Source organism: Oryctolagus cuniculus, chromosome 1, assembly GCF_051225735.1.
Source record: "Oryctolagus cuniculus isolate XC-2025 breed Fujian yellow rabbit chromosome 1, ASM5122573v1, whole genome shotgun sequence".
In the NCBI taxonomy this organism is placed as follows: domain Eukaryota; kingdom Metazoa; phylum Chordata; class Mammalia; order Lagomorpha; family Leporidae; genus Oryctolagus; species Oryctolagus cuniculus.
In genome coordinates, this window is record NC_142867.1 from 213,048,273 (window position 1) to 213,072,536 (window position 24,264).

At 48.5% G+C, this 24,264-nt stretch overlaps 1 protein-coding gene across 3 annotated transcripts in view; it reads right to left on the reverse strand.

The window, feature by feature from the left end:
- The window catches only part of FRRS1L (ferric chelate reductase 1 like), a 39,566-nt gene extending 16,622 nt beyond the window's left edge, over window positions 1-22,944 (reverse strand). Inside the window, exons 1-3 of one of the 3 annotated variants that reach the window (XM_089319287.1) lie at window positions 22,557-22,932; window positions 4,224-4,308; window positions 2,046-2,184 (exon numbers count right to left, since the gene is read on the reverse strand). In XM_089319287.1, coding sequence (XP_089175413.1) covers window positions 2,046-2,184; window positions 4,224-4,308; window positions 22,557-22,794 — 462 coding nt within the window. In that variant the 5' untranslated portion in view covers window positions 22,795-22,932. Of the gene's footprint in view, window positions 1-2,045; window positions 2,185-4,223; window positions 4,309-22,556 lie in introns of all 3 variants that reach the window. The other 2 variants (XM_051843417.3, XM_089319289.1) reach the window with 2 other exon arrangements.
- Window positions 22,945-24,264: the final 1,320 nt, after the last annotated feature.

Consider the following 24,264-nt stretch of genomic DNA (forward strand, 5'->3'; position numbering starts at 1 on the left):
AAGGGCCCTCTGGACAGCAGCAGCAGCATGTGCAAAGGCACAGGGGCCTAAGAAAGTCTGGCCATTTGGGAAGAAGCCTGGTGCAATGAGTGAAGTAGCAGATGACAGGGCCCTGGCAGAGAGGGGGAAGAATGCCAAGAAAAGCAGCATTCAGAGAGGCACGGCAGCCTGTTCCTGGCCACGTCCTTCCTGAGAGCCAGATGTTCCCTTACCCCCGGGTATCATGGCAAACTGATTTGCTGGACCTCATTCTTTGCTTCCCTGTGGTATTATATGCCCCACCTCAGCAGGGCCTCTTGGTGGGGGGAATATACTTCCCAGCCTTTTTACCCTGGGCTTGGCTGTGCGACTTGGTCCACACAATGGAATGTCATCAGATATGACATGAGTAGAGGCTCCAAACATGCTTCTGTGGCTGTGAGACTGTCATATGATAAGAAATACATATTTAGCCTCTGCCCCTGGTACCTGGCACATAAGCTCCTATTACCCTTGCAATCTCTGGCACAGCAGGAATATCTTCTGCATGCTAATGAGATGACTGGTGGCTGGAGTCCCCCAGACAGCTTCACCATAGGGTCTGGTCACCAGAAGAACCAAGGTATAATTAGAAGGTCAGGACTTTCATATCCACTGCCCAATTTCCAAGAGGGTGGAAGTGCTGAAGGCAGAATTGATCACCAATGGCCAATGATCTAATCAATCACACTGGCATCATGAAGACTCCATAAACACTCAGAAGGACAGGGTTCAGTTGAGCTTCAGCATGGCTTCAGTCCCTGGAGGGTGGTGTACCCCAGAGATGGCTGGCAGCTCTGGGCCTCTGCCCTCACACCTCCTTAGGCATCTCTTCCATCTAGCTGTTCATCAGTATTCTTTACAATATCTTCATAATAAACGGGTTAGTGTAAGTAAAGTGTTTCCATGGGTTTGCTGAGCTACTCTAGAGAGTTAACTGCAACCAAAGAGGGATCAAGGGGACCCTCTATGCACAGCCAGTCGGGCAGAAGCACAGGTGAAAACCACCTGGGTCTTGCCGTTGGCACCTGAAGTGGGACTGAGCCATCAACCTGGGAGATCTGACGCTATTTCCAGGTAAGACGCATCAGAAGGAATTGAACAGGGCGGCACTCAGCGGGCGTCTGCTGGGGAATTCCCTGCTGCGTTGGGCAACTCCCCCAAATCTGGTCAGAGAAGCATTCTGTGCTGAGTGTCTGAGTAGAGAGGAAACAGGAAACACAGTTTGTGTTTTCCTCTTATAGCAGCTCCTCACTTCTGCCTCTGCCAGGAAAAGAACATGTCTTGGGTAGCTGCTCGTTCCAGACTCTGAAGAAAACCTGAATCCAACCTATGGACTGGCGCCAAGCCCAGCTGAGCCCCACTTAAAGTGAGCTGAACCCCAGCCAATGCACACACACGGGCGCCAGAAACAAATCCCTATACAGAGTCGTGGGGGCTCTTCTTGCCGCATTACTGTGGAAGTAGCTGCTGAACCTGGGTGCCACAAGACCCCTTGTCTTCTGAAAATCAACCCTGGGGCTGGTGCTGTGGCATAGCGGGTGGGGCCACCACCTGCAGTGCCAGCATCCCATATGGCGACAGTTTGAGTCCTGGCTGCTCCTCTTCCCATCCAGCTCTCTGCTATGGCCTGGGAAAGCAGTGTGTGTAGGGGGGTGGCCCAAGTCCTTGGGCCCCTGCACTCATGTGGGAGACCTGGAAGAAGCTCCTGGCTCCTGGCTTCGGATGGGCCTAGCTCCCGCAGTTGCTGCCATTTGGGGAGTAGACCAACGGATGGAAGACCTCTCCCTCTCTCTTTCTGCCTCTGCCTCTGTAATTCTGCCTTTCAAATAAATAAATGACTCTTACATAAAAGAAAAAGAAAAGAAAATCAACCCTTCCCTTCCAGCTAGCTTGAATTTGTTTCAACTTGTTATCAGAGAGCCATAATACAAACATTATTCTGCTTGCAGCGATTTCTTTGCCTAATGCAGCCCAGCAAACTAAAGAGAAAAATCGGTTCCCATCACGATTTGTTTGCCTCTTACCATTTTCTTGTCTGAAGAGAATCCCACGGCTACCCAGCCATCTGTGTCTGCACTCAGCTCGAATTCCACGTCAGCCCCTATCATGCGGTAGCTGAGGAAGTAGTCACAGGTCTCTGCATTACAGCCTGGTTTGCCATATCTAGAGGACACAGCAGGGAAGACACGGCTCATTCCAAGTACATAGGCAGGGTGCTAAGCAACACCGTTAACTAAGTGACACAATACATAAACTAGATCTTTGCTACTGGGACCTCAAAACTCCAGTTCCACTCAGTTGGGAGGGGCCTTGGAGATGAGCCCCTCCACACTATATACATAGAAATTTGAGATTCTCAAAGGGGAAGGGGCTTGGATTTTAAAAGTGGTGGCTGCAGCAGAACTTGAACCTGGGTCTCTCTGCTCCCAGCCAGTGTTCCCTGCATTATACTAATTTCTTAAATGTTAGTTATTACTGAATTATTTCTTAATCTCTTTTAGGAAGAGAAAAAGATTCTCTGGGTTAATAGTATAAATTGTTTTTGTTGATTAAATGTGTATCAACCCTTTTTGCTGACAAATTTTCACTCAGTTAAACTAACACAAATTTACAAATTAAATATAAATTAAGCTTTAAAAAGACAGGAAATTTGAAATACACAGCATTCATGTGATGGATGATGTGGTTTTGCTCAAAGCACAATTCTGCTTGTGTGCACGTGGTGTGTCCAGCTGTGCCATGCAGAGACGTTGGAGCTGAGTGTGTTCTTACAAATGGCCACACAGCACGGAGGTCCAATCCTCTTCCTTCTATCTGCTTGAACTGCTGAAAACCCCACATTCCTACAGTGCACCCAATGAATACCACATCCGATATCCACTCAGCATAAATGCATCATTTACTCATAAAATTTGCCTTTGTTCTGTCGGGCTACTTGAAGCAACTACAATTACAAACTGAGACACTAAAATGTACAAGCACAGAGGGTGGTTATCCAAATAGTCCGTTGAGCATATACTCATCTTTTCACAGAGCATCACAGAAATGAAAATGCAAATTTCAATTTGCTTATGGAGGATTTGTGTACCCTTTAATAACTGGCAAAGCCTCATTTGGGAACACTTGCATTACACAATTTTCAGAATGATGGAACACTGTAGCAATGGCTGAGACAATCTCAGCTCAGATGGGAGATGTCTGAAGGAACAGCACACCAGGGAGTGAAGCTGAGATTGAGGAGGGAGGCAGGCAAATGCTACCATGCTGACAGACACAGCCTGGGCACCGGGAAGAAATGTAAGATTCAGGCAACCTGGAACTGGCATGAAAACGATAAAAAGAGGTAAAGGAAGCTAAGGGGAGAGTGAACGGGCCAGAAAACAAATCTTTCTGAAGCCAGTAGGGTACCAGAACTCCCTTCCCTTGTCAAAACATCTCCCTATCATCAGAACCACATGTGGCCATTCATCTTCCTTGATGATAGTATTGTTGGATTTGAAATTCCTTTGATGTGGCCTTGTAATCCAAAGGAAGTTCCAAGCCCCTGTTTTCAATTTCTCCCCCTTAAACCCTGATTGCTGACAACATCAGCAAAAGTAGGACATCAGTGCTGTGGCCATCGGAACCTTGACCCAGAGGCAATTTGTTTCAGGAAGTCAAGTCCAACAAAGCAGAGCAGCCCGCTCAGGAGGCCAGCTGTCCACACCTCAGTTTTCTTTCCCCAGCCCATCTTGTCTTGGCAGAACACTACTTGTAATCATCAAGGGAACACACCACACACAAGATGACAAGCTGGTTAAGATAAAGCCACACTTAGTGACTACCTAGTGTCATACAGATAGCCACAAGATGTGACTATTGAGAAAGGGGTTGGGTATTAGACACATTTATCACTACTATGTCCCACAGCCCTTTGTGAATAATCACAGACATAGTCTATGTCATGTGAACCTGCTATGTACAAACACTTGGGAAGGAGTAGACACACTTGGGCCAATGGCAGCACAGCCAGCAGCCGAAGAAGCAGAGACTGGTCCAGTGTCTAGTGTGTGCTTCTTTAAGGAGCCTTTAACACTGGACACTGGAGTGGCCATTAGGAAACTTTACAGCCCCGCTGGAGTTATGCATGCAATTGCAATACTACCTGGAGAAGTAAATCAATTCCTTAGCCTTAAAGTCATCCAATTTGTGGTTCTACCAACCTAAAGCATCCCTTAGTTTTTCCACAGTCATCCACTTTGATTTTGGCAAATGGATCCACAGGAGGAGCAGTAGGGAAAGGGTAACCTGGGCAGTGAGAATAAGTAATGGTTAGAAAATCCAGTCACTTTGCCAATGAGATCTTTTTTATAAACAAACTGCTGTTTTCTATCACACGTGACTAGCAATGTTTAGGGACTCTGAAAAGGACTTCGATTAAACCTAATCAAAGTTAAGAATCACAGTTTTACTACATTATACATGCTCTAAGAAAAAAATAGCAATAATACATTAACAGTGATCTATACTTTATAGTAGGGTTTACCCACATATATACATAATAGGATTTTTCCATTCATTTTTCTAACTTCCGTCTGCTGGTTCATTCTCCAAATTCTCACAACAGCAAGAACTGGGCCAAGACAAAGCCAGGAGCCTAGAACTCCATCAAGGTTTCCCACACAGGTGGCAGGGACCCAAGTGATTGAAATTGAACCATGATTTGCTGTCTCCCAGGGTACACAATAGTAGCCAGGACTAGAACCAGGAGCTCTGATATGAGATGTGAGCACCCTAAGCAGCAACTTAACTGCTGTGCCAAACACCTGCCCCACTTTTTCTAGTTTTATGCTCATTCTATGCTGAATCCTGTATCTACTCAGTTTTATACACTGAGTTCTGCCTTTGATGTGTTTCTCTGTTCAAAGTTACTGAGTCGCTGTTCAACACTATTACCACAATCCTAATCCTGAGATCAGTTTTTTCTTAGAATATTTATCAAGAATATAATGACTGTTTGCATACCTGTTTTTATGATTCTACAGGTGTTTGACAGTGTCTTTTAATGTTGCTTTTGACTTGGGGTTCTCACCTTCTTCCATTTCCCAAACATATTATCCTTACTACTTCCTAGTATCTACAATAATATGTTGGCATATAACAGATTTCCAGTTCAATAAATGCCAGTTACTATTGCAACTTATTACTACTGTTAAATCTTGTAAACTGGACTGAAAACTAATAACCATTGGGTATGATTTTTTAAGTAGATAACCTAAACTTCAAATTAAAGTAAGTTTTGGAATAAAGATAACTTATGGATGTTCTAAACTAGTTTATTGGTGTTAGTAGATGGCTGCTCAGGGTTGAGAACTAATTTTCTATTATCCCGTGTGCTTCTAAAACTTGGAATGAGAACCTGTGTTCCATCAAATGTACCTGGCTATCCATTTAATCATATTTTTCTTTGGTTTTGTGAGCTATTGAAAAATAAGGAATTTGGTCTTTGTCCCTAGTTCTTGGAGACAGACTAAACCTTTGGAATTCCCCAAGTAAAGTGTCTTTCTTATCCTTGAGCCCCTTTATCACACTTGAGCTTAAGAGATGAAGTGACTCAGGATGGAGTCTGGTCACCACCAAGAATAACCACGTGCTTAGAAGGTAGGGGCTTTGAGCCAGCCGCATTTCTGGGGAGGGAACAGGGCCTGGAGACTGAGCTCCACCTCGTGGCCAATGATTAAATAAACTGTGTCTGCTTAATGAAACCTCAATAAAACTCTGGACACTAAAGCAGTCAGTGGAGCTTCCTAGCTCATATACTGATGTGCTGGTTCCATGAACAGGTGACGTGGGACTCTGTAATCACATCTCACCCTATGTGCCTCTCTGTTCCTGACTTGTATGCTTCACAATAAAACTGTAAGAGCAAGCACAAACTCTCCTGAGTTCTGTAACACATGCTCGGGGGGTCATGGGCACTCCCTGCATTACCAACCGACTGATCTAAAGGATGCACAGTCTTGCTGTGGACCAGGCCCTTGTAACGGGGTCTGCACTAACTCCAGACGATTAGTGTCAGCACACCAGTGGGGTCTGGTATTAGAATTTTTTTTTTTTTTTTTTTGACAGGCAGAGTGGACAGTGAGAGAGAGAGAGACAGAGAGAAAGGTCTTCCTTTGCCGTTGGTTCACCCTCCAATGGCCGCCGCGGCCGGCGCGCTGCGGCCGGCGCACCACGCTGATCCGATGGCAGGAGCCAGGAGCCAGGTGCTTTTCCTGGTCTCCCATGGGGTGCAGGGCCCAAGCACCTGGGCCATCCTCCACTGCACTCCTGGGCCACAGCAGAGAGCTGGCCTGGAAGAGGGGCAACCGGGACAGAATCCGGCGCCCTGACCGGGACTAGAACCCGGTGTGCCTGCGCCGCTAGGCGGAGGATTAGCCTAGTGAGCCGCGGCGCCGGCCGGTATTAGAATTTAAGCAGAGCAGCATCACAACTTCTCCCAACATTCAGCAATGCCTCACTATTTGGCATAAAATAAGTTTGGACCACATACCAGTGCTTAAGTTCTTTGTCTCAGCTACAACCTAAGTATCTTGCAAACCACTTCTCCTCTGCCAACTGCTTAGGCTCTTCCCATAGGGAGCCCTGGAGGGAGGCAGGAGGGAAAGAGGACTGGCCCCTTCCTGGTTTTTTTAAATCAATTAATTAATTTTAAAGACTTATTTATTTGAAAAGCAGATTGAGGGAGAGACAGATCTTCCATCCATGTGTTCACTCCCTAAATAGCTGCAATGGCCAGGGCTGGGTCAGGCCAAAGTCAGCTTTACTATATTGGGATATTGCCCAAATACTTTAGCTATTCTCTACTGCTTTCCTAGGTGCACTAGCAGGAAGCTGGATTGGAAGTGGGACAGCTGGGACTGAAACTGGCACTCATATAGGAAGCCAACACTTCAAGCAGTGGCTTGACTCACTGGTCCACAGTGTTGGCCCTTACTCTATTTTAAAGGCAGAGATCTTCCATCCACTCATTCCTTCCCCAAATGCTGGAGCTTGGAGTTGGGAACTCAATCCAGGCCTCTCATGTGTGTGCCAGGGACTCAACTATTTGAGCCATCACTTGCCACCTCCCAGCGTAAACACCAGCAGAAGTGGAAACACCACTTGAACCCAGGCACGCCGGTATGGGATGCAGGTTCCTTAATTGCTGCACCAAACATCTACCCTGGTCCCTCCTGTTTCATTGCCAGTCCAATAAGCAAGTCATGTGCAACTCTATCCTTACACAGAACACAGATCTGAACCCCCAAGTTTTGGGGAGATACCAGAACCAGCCTCCTCATGCTACTCAAAGGTACCAGTATCCTCAGCTGGGCAGAGGACCGGCTGCAGCTGTGGGAGGTCCCTCGTCTGAGTTTCTGCTAACCGGCAGCCCCAGGGGTGCCAGCTGTCTTCTCCAGTAACTTTCTCCACCTTTTCTGCATTTCATGTATACCATTCTGACAAGGATCGAGGTTTTAGTAAAAATGAGAACTCTGAAATACATCTTAGGAAGGCGTATTTTACTGTGAGAAACGCAAAGGACACAGTAGTAATAATGGATATCAGACAGTTTGGGGTTGAGGGTAAGGTTCTAATCTTTTGTCAGTTCCACAGAGCACAGAAGTCTGACAGTCCTGGTAAGGTTCTTCCAGTTTGCAAAATGCCTTTTGTTGCCAAAAGCCTTTTGTATTCCCAAAACCACTATCTGAAACTCCTACTTGATGACCTTATAATTGCCAAAACTCCCTCGAGCACATCCTATAGTCCAGGTGCATTACTCACTCTGCCAATAGTGCCACCTTGCTGTCAATCGCTGCACTGTATTAGCCAGTCCAGGTTCACATACAAGGTCTGGAGAACAGATTGGCCAGGACCCAGTCACCTTGCCAGCTGCCATCCATTTATTTTTATATGTGTCCTCTTGAAATATACAAGATTTGGGCCGGCACCGCAGCTCAATAGGCTAATCCTCCGCCTTGCGGTGCCAGCACACCGAGTTCTAGTCCTGGTCGGGGCGCCGGATTCTGTCCTGGTTGCCCCTCTTCCAGGCCAGCCCTCTGCTATGGCCCGGGAGTGCAGTGGAGGATGGCCCAAGTGCTTGGGCCCTGCACCCCATGGGAGACCAGGAGAAGCACCTGGCTCCTGCCTTCGGATCAGCGCGGTGCGCTGGCTTCAGCGTGCCAGCCGCGGCGGCCATTGGAGGGTGAACCAACAGCAAAAGGAAGACCTTTCTCTCTGTCTCTCACTGTCTACTCTGCCTGTCGAAAAAAAAAAAAAAAGAAATATACAAGATTTGAATATGTGTTTATTCTGCATAAACGACACTGAGCAATAAATCTCATTCTGCTTTCTTTGGAAACCTTTTATTTAATGAGTACAAATTTCATAAGTACAACTTTGGGAATATAGTGATTCTTCCCACCATATCCGCCCTCCCACTCCAGTTCCTCCTCCTCTTCCCCCCATTCCCAGTCTCCATTCTCCATTAAGATTCGTTTTCAATTAACTTTATACACAGAAGACCAATTCTATACTAAATAAAGATTTCAACAATATGCACACACACAAATATAAAAAACTGCATGCAAACAAGTTTTACAGTTAATTCTCATACTACAACTCATTGAAGACAGAGGTCCTGCATGGGAAGCAAGTACACAGTGACTCCTGTTGTTAATTTAACAATTAACATTCTTATGTATGACGTCAGTGATCACCTGAGGCTCTTGACATGAGCTGCCAAGTCTATGGAAGCGTTTTGAGTCCATAGTCTCCATCAGTATTTACACAAGACTATAAGCAAAGTGGAAGCTCTCTCCTCCCTTCAGAGAAAAGTACATCCTTCTTTGAAGGCCTCTTTGTTCCACTAGGGTCTCACTCACAGAGATCTTTCATGTAGGATTTATTTATTTATTTATTTGTTTATTTATTTATTTATTTATTTTTTGCCACAGTGTCTTGGCTTTCCATGCCTGAAATGCTCTCATGGGCTTTTCAGCCAGACCAGAATGCCTTAAGGGCTGATTCTGAGGTCAGCATGCTATTTAGAGTGATTGTCATTCTATGAGTCTGCTGTGTGGACTGCTTTCCATGTTGGAACATTCTCTCCTTTTTAATTCGATCGATGATTATTACCAGACACTTGATCTTATTTATATGATCCCTTTAACACTTAATGCTTTCCTTCTTAAGATTTATTTATTTATTTGAAGGGCAGAGTTACAGAGAGGCAGAGGCAGAAATAGAGGTCTTCCATTCAGTGATTCACTCCCCAGATGGCTGCAATGGATGGAGCTGGGCTGATCCGAAGCCAGGAGCCAGGAGCTTCCTATGAGTCTCCCACGTGGGTGCAGGGGTCCAAGGACTTGGGCCATCTTCTACTGCTTTCCCAGGCCATAGCAGAGAGTTAGAATGGAAGTGCAGCAGTCGGGATTTGAACCAGTGCCCATATGGGATGCTGGCACTGCTAGCGGTGGCTTTACTTGCTACGCCAAAGCACAGGGCCCTAACACTTAATTCTATCTATATGATTAATTTAACACTTAATATGATCACTTTAACACTTAAGATGGCATTATTACCACCTAGCTTCATGAGATTTGGAGTCCCATGCAAGTTTTTAGCTGTACTCTTAGAATTAAGTCCATAGGAATGTGTGCAAAACTATACAGCTTTACAAACCTCCTCCTCCCTCTCTTATTCCCACTCTTATTTTTTATTGGGATCAATTTTCAATTGACTTTATACACACATGATTAATTCTATTTTAAGTAAAGCGTTCAACCAAGCTCATTCTGCTTATTATTTTCCTTTGGGAATCTATCCATATATGTAGCTGTAAGACCTATTGCACCTCCAGCATGAAGAGGATTCCCTGATGTGCAGATGAGTATAATCACATTTTCTTAATCATCCTCCCAGGTCTGGACACCCAGGTTGCCCCCAATGTTGGCTTTCTTGAATAATGGAAATACAAACCTCCTCACCATATTTCCTGTAGGTACAGACAAGAGGTTTTTGCTTTAATAAACTCAAGAGAGGATTTGCTGGGTCTTATCTTTAATTCCATATAGCTTAATGAGATCTGTTCAGAATGACAGCACAATTTCAATCCAATCAGAATAGCATGACTGTCCTTGTTTCCCCACAGGCTTGCCTTTACTTGATATCATTTGACATTCTCATTTTTTTCATGTGTGCTTTCCTAAGAGTCAGTGGGTTGACATCTCTTCATGTCTGTTATCAATCACTTGGGTTTCCCATTCTGTGATGTGTATATCCACATTTTTCTCTCTATTAGTGCTTGGATTTGGTCTTTTCCATATCCATAGGAGTTGTGTGTATTCAAGATGGAAATTCACTGTTACCTTCAGATGTCACATTTTTATCCCAGGCTGCCTCCCATCTGTTGTTAGTATTTTGTTTTTTTCTTGGACCCAAATCTTTAAATTTGATGTAGTCAAGGTTAGAATCTTCCTTCTTCTGGTTTGTACTTTTTAGGGTCTTGTTTAGGAGACCACCCTCCACTCTAAGGACATGAAGAGATTTCTTCTTTGTTTCTCTTTTGAAGTACATGTTTAGCACATTTGTTTTCAATTTTATTTCCTGATAAATGTATTCACACATATAGACTGCCCTCTAAGCTGATTTAGACTCAGGCCAAACATGTTGACATGCAATGCTTTGATGGTCATTATAAAGGTATCTTGATGTTTCTTATGACTTCCTCCTTAATCCAGGGGATAATATTGTCTTCATGTGTAGACATAGGCAATTTTCCCCTATACTTCTGTTTCACATTTTACTGCATTGCAATCAGAAGACATATGATGTGAATCCTGTGTAGTAAATGGACTTCCTCACGTTCTAGCAGAAAGTCAAATTTAGTGTATCTTCCTTGTGTAAAGAGAAAGAGATTCTATAATTGTGGATCCTATGCATCTTGTTGAACTTATTACTTGTGTAATTCCAATAATCTATATATTTTTAGAATTTGCTTGATTTTTCAACACTAAGTGTAAATGCTCAAGTACAAATTTGATTGACATATTTCTCCACGTATTTCCATGAGTTACTGCTTTATATCTTTGGAAGCTATATTGTAATAGGCATATGTTTCTGGCTTAGTGTTTCTTTTCTCCATTTATGACATTAATTGTCCATTATGCTTTATTTTCCACAAAGCCACTGCCTACAGTACTGGCATCCCATATGGGCGCCAGTTCAAGTCCTGGCTGCTCCACCTCCAATCTAGCTCTCTGCTATGGTCTGGGAAAGTGGTGGAAGATGGCCCAAGTACATGGGCCCTTGCACCCATCTGGAAGACCTGGAAGAAGCTCCTGGCTCCTGGCTTCGGATTAGCACAGCTCCAGCCGTTGTGGCCATCTGGGAATGAACCAGAGGATGGAAGACCTCTCTCTCTGCCTCTGCCTCTCTGTAATTCTGCCTTTCAAATAAATAAATAAATATTTTTAAAAAAGGTTATATTGTCCTCATAACCTTTTCTAGCCTTTGAAAATAATACGTTTAAATAAGCATTAGCCGTCCCTGGAATATTTGGTAGAACTGAGTCTGAAACATTCTTGGCTGAAGATTTTTTTAACTGACTCAATTTCTGTGACGGATACAAAATTATACAGGTTTTCTAATTCTTCTTGAGTCAGTTTTTTATTAATTTTATTTTTCTGTGCATTTATGTACTTTGACGTTCAAGTTCACTGGTATACAATTGTATGTTCCTTGTATTCTTATTGTCTTAGCTGCTTCCATTATAATTCACATACCATGAAACTCACCATTTTAAAGCCTACAAATCAGTGTATCTTTGCATCTTCACAAGTTACACAACCACAAACACTATCTCCTTTCAGCATATTTCTGTGATTCCAAGGAGAAACCCTGTATGTTTCACTCCCAATCCACCCTCCCTTACCCTGGCAACCACTAACCTGCTTTCTGCCTCTGTGAATTTGCCTATTCTAAAAATTCAAAATCAAAATCAATGGAATCATTCGATATGTACCCTTTTGTGTCTAGCTTCTTTCACACAGCATAATATCATATTAGTGTGGATCAGAACTCCGTGGCTTTTTGCAGCTAAATAACATTCTATTGTATGGATATACCACATTTGTGGATCTGTTCATTAGTTGGTAGACAACTGGATGTTTTCATCTTTTGATTATTTTTTTAAAGATTTATTTATTTGAAAGAGTTACACAAAGAGAGAAGGAGGCAGAAAGAGAGAGGTCTCCCATCGCTGGTTCACTCCCCAGTTAGCTGCAACAGCCGCTGCGCAGATCCGAAGCCAGGAGCCAGAAGCTTCCTCTGGGTCTCCCACATGGGTGCAGGGGCCCAAGAACTAATGCTTTCCCAGACCATAGCAGAGCGCTGGATTGGAAGTGGAGCAGCCAGGACTCGAACCGACACCCATATGTGATGCCTGCACTGCTGGCGGCAGCTTTACCCACTACGCCACAGTGCTGGCCCCCACATTTTGACTATTAACACGGCTCCATCACTTCTTGGCCTTTTGGCTAAGATCAAGCATGAAGAACATGGCTGCTGTGCCAGCACTGTGGTATAGTGGGTGAAGCTGCTGTCTGTGATGCTGGCATCCAAAGCAGTCATCAGTCTGAGTCTCGGCTGCTCCACTTCCAATCTGGCTCCTTGTTAGTGTGCCTGGGAAAGCAGTGGAAGATGGCCCAAGTCCTTGGGCCCCTGCACCCACATGGGAGACCTAGAAGCTCCTGGCTTTGGTCTGGCCCAGCCCTGGTCATTGCAGCCACTTGGGGCGTGAGCTGGTAGATGGAAGATCCATCTCTCTCTCTCTCACTCTGACTGTGCCTTTCAGTTTTTTTTTTTTTTTTTTTTTGACAGGCAGAGTGGACAGTGAGAGAGAGAGACAGAGAGAGAAAGGTCTTCCTTTGCCGTTGGTTCACCCTCCAATGGCCGCCGCTGCAGCCGGCGCACCGCGCTGATCCAATGGCAGGAGCCAGGATCCAGGTGCTTTTCCTGGTCTCCCATGGGGTGCAGGGCTCAAGCACCTGGGCCATCCTCCACTGCACTCCCTGGCCATAGCAGAGAGCTGGCCTGGAAGAGGGGCAACCGGGACAGAATCCGGCGCCCCAACCGGGACTAGAACCCGGTGTGCCGGCGCCGCAAGGTGGAGGATTAGCCTATTGAGCCACGGCGCCGGCTGACTGTGCCTTTCAAATAAGTGAAAATGAATTTAAAAAAAAAAAAAAAGACCATGGCTGCCATACTAGTGGCTCACATGTGTTTTTGGGCAAACATACATTTTCAGTGCTCTTGGAGCAGCACTGCTGCACTGTATGGTAGCTGTGTTTAACCTTTTGAGGAACTGTCCAGCTACTAACCCAAAGTAGCTGCGTCTCTGCATTCTTACCAACAGTGCATGAGAGGTCTGCTTTCTCCCTATTTTCATCCTCGCTTGCTGTTTTCCTTTAAAAACAGATAATTATAGCCACCCAGTGGGTGTGAATTGGTGTCTCACTATGATTTTGATTTGCATTTCCTCAATGACCAATGATCAATGATGCTGAGCACTTCTTCACGTGTTTATTGGTTACTGGTTTATTTTCTTTGGAAGAATATCTTTGCAGTACCTTTTCCTATTTTTAAATTGGGTTATCTTTTTTTTATAGTTAAGTTGTAACAATTACAACTCAATTAGCTTTTACAATATCTGCTCTCAGGATACCCCTTTTTCATCTCTAATATTCTCTCTCTTTTTTTTCTTTTTATCAGTCTTGCCAGAAGCTTATTATTGTGATGGTTAATTTTATGAGTCTACTTCACTGGCTCAAGGTACTCAGAAAAGTGGTCAAATATTATCCTGGATGTTTCTTTGAGGGGATTTGACTGCCCTCCATCGTGTGAGTGGGCCTCATCCAATCAGTTAAAGGCCTGAACAGAACAAAGAAGGATCTCCCAAGCAATGCAACAGCAGATGGCTTTTACACTTGAGTTCTAACACCTGCTCACCCCTGGGTCTCCAGCCTGCTGCTGCCCCATCCTGCAGATTTGGGATTTGCCTGAATCTGTAATCATGTGAATCAGTTCCTTAAGATCTCTCTCTCTCTCCCTCTCCCTCTCCCTCTCTCATATCTATCTATCTATCTATCTATCCATCCATCCATCCATCCATCCACACACATACTTTGGAAAGTTTGTGGAAAAGTGGAATTAAAAGATAAGTTTAGGGGGCCGGCATTGTGGTATAGCTGGTAAAGTCACTGTGGGGGACACCAGCATCCCATATTGGCGCTGGCTCAAGACCCAGCTGTTCATCTTCTGATCCACCTCCCTGCTAACCTGATTAGGAAAGCAGCAGAAGATGGCCCAAGTGCTTGGGCCCCTGCACCCACATGAGAGATCCAAAAGGAGCTCCTGGCTTCTGGTTTTGGTCTGACCCAGCCCCTGCCATTGCAGCCAACTGGGGAGTGAACCGGTGGATACAAGCATGCTCTCTCACTCTGTGTGTGTGTGTGTGTGTGTGTGTCCCTCCCTCTCTGTAACTGTGCCTTTCAAATAAATAAAAATAAATCTTTAAAAAAAGAAGTTATGTTTACCTGGGGCTGGTGCTGAGGCACAGGGGGTTAAGCCACCAGTAGCAGTGCCAGCATTCCATATCAGAGTGCCAGTTTGAGTACCAGCTGCTCAGCTTCCAACCCAGCTTCCTGCTAATGTGCCCGGGAAAGCAGCAGAAGATGGCCCAGGTGCTTGGGCACCTGCCACCCAGTGGAAGACTCTGAAGGAGTTCTTGGCTCCTGGCTTTGGCCTGGCCCAGCCCTGGCTATTGGGGCCATTTGGTGAGTGAACCAGTGGATGGAAGACTCCCCACCCCCTGCCACACCTCTGTCTCTTCTCTTCCCTCTGATAGCTCTGCCTTTCAAATAGATCAATATACCTTTTTTTCAAGAAAAAAAAAGATTAACTTTACTCATATACTGGTGAAGAAAATTTTAAATCCATCCATAGTTTTTTTATAATATGCATTATGAATTTCATTAATTTCTCACCTTTATTATTTTAACATTATTTTCTTCTACTTCCTTTAGACTTAGGCTCTGCTTTGTCTGACTTGGAAATTTTTAGCCTTTTTCCTTTTCTTGGCTGTTGAAGTCCAACAGCCAACTGCCCCATGTGCTTTTGGTTGTTCCACAAGCAAACCAAGCCCCGACGCCCACTACGGAGTCCCTCACTCCCTAGGGCCCCTCCTCGTGTGACTGTCATCTTCATGGCAGTCCTCCTGCCACCCACAGCCTCCCACAGCCCCCCAGTGCCCCCAACCTCACTCCTGGGTTTCTCCCCTCGGTACATTTACTGGGTCCTCCCTCCCTGCTATTGCTACCAGGGGAACCAGCCTGCCCTTTGGCGACTGCTCTCTCTCCTATCCGCTCCCCTGCTTCTCTTCTGCTCCAGCACACACGGTCTTTCCGAAGTGGAATCTGATGCTGTCACTCCAGGGCTCAGCCATCTGTCCCACCCTCCCCCAACGCCCCTGCTCCCCTCTGCTCACCGTCTCCCTCAGCTCGAGAGACACAGGCTGTCGCCCCCAGACACGGGCTGAGCCCCCAGACATAGCCGGCTTTCCCCTCTCCGCTTGGCTTTGTCCAGTGCCACATTTTACCACCTTTTCCCCCTGTGGGCTTGTTCTTTTCCCTCTGATTTTTACTGTACCGCTTTTTCCCTCTAAAATAAAATCCCGATGAGCTTCAGTAAGGCTGGTTGAGGCTGTGTTTGTACCTCTACTTCCGTCTCACGTGGACCCTGAACCGAAGCAGCTTCTTTTTTTTTTTTTTTTTTTTTTTGACAGGCAGAGTTAGAGAGACAGAGAGAAAGGTCTTCCTTCCGTTGGCTCACCCCCCAAATGGCCGCTGCGGCCAGCGCGCTGTGCCAATCCAAAGCCAGGAGCCAGGTGCTTCCTCCTGGTCTCCCATGCGGGTGCAGGGCCCAAGCACTTGGGCCATCCTCCACTGCACTCCCTGGCCACAGCAGAGAGCTGGCCTGGAAGAGGAGGGATAGAACCCAGGGTGCCGGCACCACAGGTGGAGGATTAGCCTAGTGAGCTGTGGTGCCAGCCAGAACCGAAGCTTCTGACGACTGCTTGGCCGAGGAGAGGGGTCAGAGCCCCGTCTGTCCTCCGCTCATTTCCTGTCTTCACTGCCTCCCTTCAGATGCCACCAGGTCAGGCGCATATTTCCTTGGAGGATGCCTGAGGTTCTCGGCACGGTGTTGTGGTTTCCATTCCCGCAGAATTCACTGAGGCTCTGTGTCCCTCTCCTGCAGTCCCCTGAGCCAGTTCTGCATACGCCACTGGGTGGTGGACGGCTTTGGGCTTGCTATTTATTGCTTCTAATTAACTACCTGGACCACAGCCTTCAGATATTAACCTAGTACTTGATTGCCCACCGTTTTGACTAGAAATTGTCTGCTCACAGCCTCCCATTTTTTCTCAGAGAACTACTGCATCCGCTTCTCTCTGAACTGCCTAAACCACTGTTTCTACTCCTCAGAGTCCTGTTACGGGGTAAAGACATCAACCATGGGGCTGGTGCTGCGGTGTAGCAGGTAAACCTGCCACTTGCAGTGCCGGCATCCCACATGGGCACTGGTTCAAGTCCCAGTTTCTCTACTTCCGATCCCGCTCTCTGCTATGGCTTGGGAAAGCCGCAGAGAATGGCCCAGGTCCTTGGGCCCCTGCACCCACGTGGGAGACCTGGAGGAGACTCCTGGCTCCTGGCTTCGGATCGGTGCAGCTCCAGCCATTGCAGCCAACTGGGGAGTAAACTAGCGGATGGAAGACCTCTCTCTCTCCCTCCCTCTCTCTTTTTCTCTGCCTCTCCTCTGTGTAACTCTGATTTTCAAATAAATAAATAAATAAATCTTAAAAAAAAAAGACATCACCCACTCTGAAAACCACAGAGCTCCACACACAGGTGAATGCAGCCTTCAGGGCGGCACCTGCACTGCTCAGGAAGCTGCCGTTCTTAGCTGCCTGCCAAACTGCGCTTCTCAAGTTCACTCACAAAAACACTCAGTCCAAACCCTTTCCTAGCAAGCATTAATGGGGATCCCTCCATTCCAGGCAGGCTGCACACTGCACCACCTCATCCACAGTCAGTCAACAAATCCACACAGCTCTCCGCTACTGTCTAGCTATGTGCCTTTAGCGAAGATAGCTACATTTTCTTTTTTAAGATTTATTTATTTGAAAGGTGGAGTTACAGAGAAAGAGAAGGCAAGACAGAGAGAGAGAGAAAGAAAGGTCTTCCATCCACTGGTTCACTCCCCAAATGGGTGCAATGGCCAGGGCTGCCCAGGCCAAAGCCAGGAGCCAGAAGCTCCTACATGGGTGGGCCCAAGGACTTGGGCCATCTTCTACTGCTTCTCAGGTGCAGCAGCAGGGGCTTGAACCAGCACCAAAATGGGATGCTGGTGTCACAAGTGGCAGCCCCACATTTTCTTTTCTTTTTTTTTAAATTGTTTTAAAATTTATTTGAAAGGCAGAAAGACAGACATCTCCCAACTATTGGGTCACTCCCCAAATATCCACAATGGACTCCCAGCCAGGACCAAAAATGGAAGCCGGGAACCCAATTCAGGTCTCTTTCATGGGGAGCAGGACCCCCGTCAGCCTCCACGGCCATCTCTGGGAACCACAGGAGCAGGAAGCTGTCATCAAGGGCAGGAGCTGAAAATCAAACTACGCTCTGTGGTGGGCGTCCTGGGCATCCTAATTACTAAGCCCAAAGCCCGCCCATATGGAAATTCTCTGTGGATCAGTTTCCTTAACTCTACACTGGGGCACGGAGTGGCTGTCAGGATTCAAGTTAACACGGAGGCAGGATCTTACACAGCACACGGCACCCAGTGAGCACTTATAAAAGCCAGCTCCCGTAAGTGTTAGCATCAGGCGAGATTCATGGCAGCTGCAAAGTCAGAAGAGGTGTAGGCTGCTACCCGTGAAGAGCCTCTGGATGAGAAGTGGAGATGAGTCGGGGCTCCCCACACAACGCACAGCACACAGAGGAGGGATGCAGGCAGATGAAGGAACACCTCGCCCTGCCCTTCTCTCTAGCTCTTTTCCAAGATGAGACCAACTGTGGTCAGGAGCTCACTGAGTGGGCTGTGTTTCATGAGCGGACAGCTCACTCTGGTTTTTTGTTTAAGATTTATTTGAAAGAGTTACAGAGAGAAAGAAGGGCAGAGAAAGAGGTCTTCCATCCGCTGGTTCACTCTCCAATTGGCCACAATGGCCGGAGTTGCGCCGATCCGAAGCCAGGAGCCAGGAGCTTCTTCCCATTCTCCCACATGGGTGCAGGGGCCCAAAGACTTGGGCCATCTTCTACTGCTATCCTAGGCCACAGCAGAGAGCTGGATCAGAAGTGGAGCATCCGGGACTTGAACCGGCGCCCATATGGGATGCTGGCACTGCAGGTGGAAGCTTTACCCGCCATGCCACAACGCCGGCCCCAGCTCACTCTGTTTTAAAGACAGGCAGCGAGGCCGGTGCTGTGGCTCAACAAGCTAATCCTCCGCCTTACAGCGCCAGCACACCGGGTTCTAGTCCCGGTTGGGGCACCGGATTCTGTCCTGGTTGCCCCTCTTCCAGGCCAGCTCTCTGCTGTGGCCCGGGAATGCAGTGGAGGATGGCCCAAGTCCTTGGGCCCTGCACCCCATGGGAGACCAGGAGAAGCACCTGGCTCCTGCCATCGGATCAGAGCTGTGTGCCGGCAGCAGCGCGCTGGCCGCGGCGGCCATTGGAGGGTGAACCAACGGCAAAGGAAGACCTTTCTCTCTGTCTCTCTCACTGTCCACTCTGCCTGTCAAAAAAAAAAAAAAAAAAAAAGGCAGCATAACAGTGCTCCCTCTCTGCAGGGCATGGCCCCATGGCGAGCCAGTTACCATCTGTCGCTCCCCGTCTTCGTGGAGGAACGACACAGGACCCTGCGCTGTTCTTTCGTCTGCTCGGCCCTCCCCGGGTTTGCTGCTGGTTCTTCCCGGGTTGGCTACCATCCCTTCCACCTCCGTGGAAGGGCGGTTCCCCCTAGCCACTTTCCCCACTTCCGCGGGGGAGCGGCACACCGCCGGCCGGCTCTTCTCGGGGGCTGCACAGGTGTTCCTTCAGATAGATGTTCCCCTTAGATGTTCCTCGTGCATGTTGTCTCTCTCCTCCTTTATAGTCCTCTTCCACCAATCCCAACTCTGCTACCCACACGCCGAGTACGCTGCTCTCCTCCAATCAGGAGCGGGTCCTACAGTTTATTGGTTGAACTGGAGGCAGCTGTGTAGAAGCTGTTTCTCCCTTCTCAGCGCCATATTGTGGGAGAGCAGATGCACAGAATAAGTCTTAATTCCAGTAACAGTCTAGTCCGAGTTGCTCCCCACACCATCACCCACGCGGCCGGCTAGGTGGAGACTCAGGATCTGTTTCCCAAGCCTGGCCAGAAGCAACAGCAAGAAGCAAGCAGGTGGCTTCCCTTTGGACTTAACCCAACGAAGCCAATACCCAACTCTTTTTTTTCTCTTCTCTTTTGTACAGAACCCTCAGAACAGGATATTTGCCCATAATTAGGTGATACCTGTTTCACACTCTGTTCTGATTCTACAGATTTGGGTTGAGAAGCCCAGAGAAAAGAGGTATGAGTGGAGAGGATCCAGGCACCAAGATCTTATGCAAATCTGCGACCACAAAGGGCAAACAAGGTCATGGCAGGGTTAGAGAGTGTGCTGTGGGGGAACATCCTTGTCTCAGGGCAAGGGACAGGAGAAGGAGAAAATCAGGGAAGGCTCCCTGAAGGAAGTGGCATTTAAGCTGGGACTGAAGGATCAGCAATATATGCTGAGACAGTAGGAACCTCAAGAATTCTGACAACCAGCATTGTTAACCAAAAGAATAATTCAAGTTATGAAAATGAACACATTAGGGGGTGATCAGAGATACCCAATCAGCCAGTGTATAACCTCTGGACTGGGAGTATTAGACAAGCTGGACCACTGGAGAAACAGCCCCTGGCAACAGCTACTGCTCCGACAGCATCCACGGAACTCCTGTCTCCACCACTGTGATCCTAACTCCCTTATTCTGGCTTCACACAACCAGGTCACTTTTTCATTAAAAACCCAGTTTCGTGGCTACCTGGACTCTGAGAAGACGGGACCCTGCACAGAGGAAACAAGTGGCTTTGTTGCTAGGAAACGACCCCCATCTGTAGTGACAGAGAAACAGTTTCAAGGCGCTATTTGTACCTCTTCCTCCAAGGTCAACCATCAGTGCTCTCCTGCCTTCCCCACAAGTTCACCCACTGCCTGTCTTCCCCTGAGTCCATCCACTCCTTCGACCCTTCAGAGAGAAGAGCAGAAGAATGGAGGTGAAACTCGGGGTGAGGTCGGAGATGCCTGTAAGAGGAAGTTGGGCCAGAGAGAACATCCCAGATAAAGGAGCTGATGCATCACCCCAGGAACAGATGGGAACTCTCACGGAGTTCTCAGTGCAGCACCATCAGGGTCAGGAGCAGGTGCCAGGAAGGTTAAGCCAGCAGGTAGGAGCGGCAAGCAGATAAACCAGGGATCTATAGACACAGGGCATGTCCTGCTGCTCCACACACACACACACACACACACACACACAAACACGCACGCGCGTGCCCTGCTGCTCCACACACACACACACACACACACACACACCCCAGCATGGGCACCTCACCTAGCTGCCCTCCCTTTTACGTCTAGCTGCCCTCCCTTTTACGTCTCGCCGGTCTTTCCCACCTCCTGGTTTGACCTGATAAAGCTGGCCCTGATGGCTGCAGCCTGCCTGACGTCCGGGTTCATAAAACTGTACGGAACAGACAGTAGTATTCCACACTGTTTGTACGTCCAGAGGCACGTCTGGAATCTGACCCTGTTCTTCAGGTGTTAGGCGCATCTAGGCTCTCAGGCTGGGAAGTGCCCCTGGCAGGACCAGGCTGACCGGGCACAGAACACACGTGCCCTGGACGCTTTCAGAAGCAGATGAGCTTGGGAACGTTCAGGTGGCAGAGTCGGCACCTGCGTACTGTCCTCCCGCCCTGTCTCCTCCTCCTCCTTGGCCAGGGGGCAGCTCAGCTGGAGCCCACAGCTCCTGGCTTCCCTTTCCGCGAGGTCACCTAACGACACGTTTTACAAAGGAATCTGAGCAGTGGTGATCTGCACAGCCAGCCTTTTATTTTTCCTTCCTTCTGCACAGATGAGGACAAAGCTATGGGGGATGGTGGAGCAATGAGACAGAAGGAACCTGGGCCCCTGAATGACCTTGTGTAACAGTCACCTTGGCAGCCTGACTGGTACCTGAGACAAAAACACTCCCTCATTTAAGCCCCCCGTATGTTAGGGTTTCTGTTTCCATAGTCAAGCCTCCATATAACTAATATATTTCCCCAACCCATACTCTCCACCTGCCTTAATACTCCGATTCCAGTTTTTGAACTGGGTGTGTTCTCAGCTTCCTTCCCATCTGTGTGTGACCACAGACTAGGCTGTGGCCAGGGAAGTTAAAGCTATGGGACTTCTGAGCCATCTCCTTATAAGGCATTCGCTGACCTTTGTCCTGCTTCCTCCTTCCCGCTGTCTGGAACCTGAATGTAATGACTGGAGCTCCAGCAGTCACTCTGGATCATGAAGTTCCATGCTAAGAATTGTAAAGAGGCAGAAGAACACAAACCAGGGTCCCTGGTGACCATGAACCCTCCGCGCCATTCTCAACTGCCAACTTCCAGACTTCTTTAGGTGAGAGAGGACTGCGTCGCTGATTGAGGCTACTTATGTTTGCTACACACAGCAGAACCCGATCCTAACACATACACCCACTTAACAGATGTCAACATTTTAAACCCCAGCTTGGAGATCCCTCTTTGCAGGAGAAAAGGAAACACAGAGCATCCCAAAGTGGCAGGAATAAGAGGCCAGTTTCCCGTCCTTTGGAGCAGACCCAGCTGGGCTTCCGTGCTCACTGAGGCACACCTACGGGGGACCAGCAGGTTCCAACAACGTGGCTCCTACTAAGGGACCACAACGTGCACGGTGACAGGAAAGAAGTGGGGTGGGAGTGCGCAGGAAGATGCAACCCGGCGCTGGTGCCAGGGCAGCGGGCACTGCCAATGTGGATCACCAGGCAGGGAGGAAAGAAGGCAGCATCTCCCTCCAAGTGGAGTCTTTGCTCTCACCCACCCCCACCCCACCCCCATCCCCAGCAGGCAGGTTGGAGACCTTATGTGAGGGCTTGGGGAGCTTAATGCACTGCCTCTCTGGACTAGGGTAACCACCTCCCGCTCCCGCCCTCAGTCTCCCCACCTGGAAAGTGGGCAGCAGGCACCGACAGCTCTTCTGCCCTTGCTCCAAGGCGAACGGGGCCGAGCAGCGCGCCCCGCACCCCGGTTTCGGCTGTGCCACGGCTGCCCCGAGTCCCTGCCACCCCCCCTGCCATCTCCTCCCCTCCCTCACAGCCTCACCCTCCTCCGAGAGGTAGCGCAGGTCATAGAATTCCCCCGCGAAGGTGCCGTAGGAGGAGTCGTGGCGCGGCACCCCCTCATCGCCGCCCGCGTCGCCCCGCGCGCGGCCCCGGGGCCCCCGGCCCCCAGGCCCCGCGCCGTCGTCCGCGGGGCTGGCGGCGCAGGTGGCGGGCCCGGCCAGCAGCAGCAGGAGCAGCGGCGTCCAGGCCCCCGAGCGCTGCCGGGGCGGCCGCGCCATCGCTGCGCACGGATCCCGCAGCCAGGCCCCTGGGCCCGCAGCGGGGGCGCCGCGCGGACGGAGCCGCCGCCGCCGCCGCCGCCAGCGCGCCCGCGCAGCCGCGGAGCCGCCCGCGCCCGCCGCCTCCCGGCCTCGGTCTGCGCATCCTCGCTCCAGCCCCGCAGCCTGCCCTTCCTCCCAGCATCTCCGCCTCGCCGCCTGACTCGCCGTGCTGGCAGCTTCCCTGCTCCCTCCCATCCTCTCCATTTCTCCGACCTCCCTCCCCATCCTCCTGCTGCCTCTTCTTGCAGGTGCACGTTGGGCCTTCTAGTCCCTTGATAGGAGGACTCAGAGAGTGGTCTGCGTACCAGCAGCGCCAGCATCGCCTGGGAGCTTATTAGCACCAGCAATCTCGGGCCCCCACTCCAGACCCGGGAAGCGGGATTGGCATGTCTCCAAATCCCCGGGGATCCCGGTGCGCGCGCCAGTTTAAGAAGCGCTCCTCTGGAGAGTTTACCCTGGACACATCTTGTTCCTGAATTTGTCGGTTTATATAGAGCACTTGTGGAACACTTATTTCTTGGGATCATAACAGAAGGAATTGGAATTGCAAGATCCCACTACATACTCAAATGCATGGATTTAAAAAAAAATCTTTTACACCATTAGGTAATTCGCTTTTAATTCCATTTAACACAAAATTAAAATTCTTTTATGCATTTAATTTATTTGAAAGGCATAGGGTCAGAGGCAGAGAAATCTTCCATCTGCTGCTTCACTCCCCCAACTGCATGCAACTGCAGGGGCTGGACCAGGCAGGAGCCAGGAGCCCAGAACTCAACCTGGGTCTCACCCACCTTGGTGGCAGGGACCCAAGACCTGTGCCTCTCAGGGTGTGCATTAGCAGAAGCTGGAAGCAGAAGCAAAGCTGGAACTCAGACCCAGGCATTCCCAATATGGGATGTGTGCATCCCAGCCTCCCCGCCCATCCACCAGTCTTTTGAAATACCCTCAAAGAAAGGTGAAGTGAAGAGGTCTGAGGCAGACAGGTTAGAGCCCAGATCTTAGAGCATGTACTCTGCAGAGGTCGCCGATGCCTGAGCACACTCTGCCCCCTTCAAAATGAGCCAACTGGTTCTTTTGCTCTGTTTCCCTGCAGCAAGAATGCAAAGGTCGGGGTGGGTGGGGTGAGGGGAGGGCATGTCAAGGCTGATGGCCACACTGAACTCAAATCCTCTCCTGCTGCTTGCGGTCAAACTCCTGGTTATTTATTCAGCCATCCATTAATTCACACCAAGTGTTTACTCTCTGCCAAGCCCAGAGGCTTTCTTCTGAAGATGGTGGCTCAGGTGGTAACATTCAAACTCCTATGCTGTTTTCTGTATGTGACATAGACACAATTCCTTTCATGTTAGTATTGGAAGAACCAGCCTTTTCACCCGTTGTTTTCCTATTTCTATTTCATTATGTAAACAAGGAAAATAATTATGA